The 2,500-nt window shown below is 34.2% G+C and overlaps 1 protein-coding gene across 5 annotated transcripts in view; it reads right to left on the bottom strand.

The window, feature by feature from the left end:
* Positions 1-2,500, bottom strand: part of LOC132130887 (transcription factor 4-like) — a 139,884-nt gene that overhangs the window by 111,190 nt on the left and 26,194 nt on the right. For all 5 annotated transcript variants that reach the window (XM_059542739.1, XM_059542735.1, XM_059542740.1 and 2 more), the window contains exon 5: positions 1,232-1,328. In XM_059542739.1, coding sequence (XP_059398722.1) covers positions 1,232-1,328 — 97 coding nt within the window. The remainder of the gene's footprint in view (positions 1-1,231; positions 1,329-2,500) is intronic.

Below are 2,500 nucleotides of genomic sequence, written 5' to 3'. Positions count from 1 at the left end.
AAATTATGCAGACATTAATTTGGGCTGCGAAATTACCCCCAAAAATATAATTGTAACATTTTAATTAAAATATTATTATTTCACATTTGAGATCTGACTGTGTCTAATTTAATCTACAGAACTAAACAAACATCTTTTAGTAATGTTCACAACAGACCTTATTTTTACTACTTATAAATCCATTATAAATACTCATAAGGTAACTCATAATGCTAAATCTCCTCTGAACAGCTCTATTTTTCCCTCTTGATTTCACACTCTGGAGCCTAAGAAGTACTTCAGACACAGGAAGTGATGTCACCGTCTGCTCAGAGCTCCACAGGAAGAACAAACCCACGACCTCAGAGAGCCACGAACAATCAACCGTCCGAGAGTCTGAAACTAAAGCGAAACGCTTACAGATATTCAGAGAAAAGCTGGGCTTCGTCGTGCAATTTGTGCCAGATCTCATTTAAATCTGTTTATCATTTGTGTTTTTGTGACTCGTAGTTCACGTCTGTTTAGTGTGAGCTCGTTTGTGTGCCAGTGCATTACTAACAAGTGCCAACAAAACAACATTCAGCCTCTCTCTTCCAAGTAAATACCAACAGAAACTAAAACACCGATGACATCATCCTGCACTCAGACTCGTATGCAAATGTCGTCCAATCAAATGCTCTCTGGAATGTGGATGCCCCTCCCACTCAACCACCTGACAAGCAATAGATTCGATCATGATTCATGGCACTGCTGTAAACTAAATATTAAAGGATATTTTTTAAAAAGGAGCACTTCCTGTTTCCACAGGAAATACATAAACGCAGGAAAGGACACTGCACAGATAAAGCCATGCTGTAAAATAACCTCATGATGTGCAAATTATATTATATGCTAATAGTTTGGCCTTAAAATTGAGAGAGAGAGAGGGAAACATCCTCATATTACAGTTTTCATGCTTTAAGTCAAGCTTAATTAGTCTGAGGCCGATTATCTGAATCACTGACCATTTGTTCACTGGATGAGACAGAGACGGCCAGCGGCACAGCACAGCATTCTGGGTAAATGAGCATCAGCACTGCACACACACACACACACACACACTCTCTTTCCAGACGTTTCTGATTAATGAACACACACTCCAGCAGGACTGATTCAATCTGATTCCCTAATGAATCATTCAGATGAGTCTGTGAACCAAAGAGCAGTTCGCTCACAATGAAGCCAAAGGTTTCCCATCATGCTCTGCTCTTACCTGCTAATCTGGAGTTGGTGTAGGGCAGAGAGACGCTGTCATGTGACCCCAGATCCCGACTGGCCATGTGACCGTACTGAGAGCCAGCAGCGTAATTCTGCAGGGGTCAAAGGTCAAAGGTCAAACCTAGCAAAATCTATAAAGGACAGTCTATAAATCATACATATTACAGCTAAAAACACACATTAATACTGATGTGTTTAATGGCATATACAGTATTATAATACACCTGTACTGTTCATGGCTCAAAAACACCATGTACCTTTTATAAAACCTTCTATTAAATAGGATAAATATCATTATATCATACATTTTTAATTTATAAATTACGATACATAAATGAATGATAGAAATGATCAAATAAACAATAATACTTGAATTTATTATATTATATTATATTATCTAAAATAATAAACTGATATATTGATGCATTTAATTTAATGTCAAAAACTAAAAAAAGAATTCATGTATTTTAAAGAGGGAAAATATCAAATAAAAATTTGCCTATTTATACATTTAATATACAGACATATATGAGGGAAAATAATATAAATGATAAAATAAATGATAATACACACATTATAAAAAAAAAAAAAATTAAAAATTAAAAATTAAAAATTAAAAATTAAAAATTAAAAATTAAAAATTAAATTAAATTAAATTAAATTAAATTAAATTAAATTAAATTAAATTAAATTAAATTAAATTAAATTAAATTAAATTAAATATTGAGGAGCTTAAGGGTACAAATTATAAAGAGACTTAAAATGAATAAATTTTAAAGAAGAAAAAGATCAAATCAAAATTGGCCCTATTTACAGTTAATATGTATTATTGGTCTTATTGTGAAAAACCTCGTTCCAGCCCTGAAACTACTTTAGTGTCCAGCTGACATAAATAAAAAAAATTATCTTTGGTGTGTAAAGTTTGTAAAGTTTGGCTTTCAAGCCAAATTACAGTTTAAAGTCTGAAGTGTGTCGTGACACAACAACCTCCGACTGTCATTCAGGTCTGTTTGTTTTTTTAATTTTTATTCCCTTCTGGAGCCTCAGACTGAAACGTGCTGATGTTCATCTCTGGAAATTAATTTGCATTCTGCGGATGCATGGAGCTGAATGTGAAAGTGCTTCGTAAGCACGTCCTTGATTCACCTCCGTAGACCTGATCGCTGATTCTGCTGATCTCAGAGTGACCTTTGACCTCTCAGACATCACTGTCAGATCCAAGCGCAATAATGTGGAAATAACGTGGAAAAGTGCACGATGTAAT

The sequence above is a fragment of the Carassius carassius genome, chromosome 47, assembly GCF_963082965.1.
Source record: "Carassius carassius chromosome 47, fCarCar2.1, whole genome shotgun sequence".
NCBI classification, from domain to species: domain Eukaryota; kingdom Metazoa; phylum Chordata; class Actinopteri; order Cypriniformes; family Cyprinidae; genus Carassius; species Carassius carassius.
Note: the sequence above shows the minus strand (reverse complement) of the source record. Positions and strands in the feature narration are given on the sequence as shown.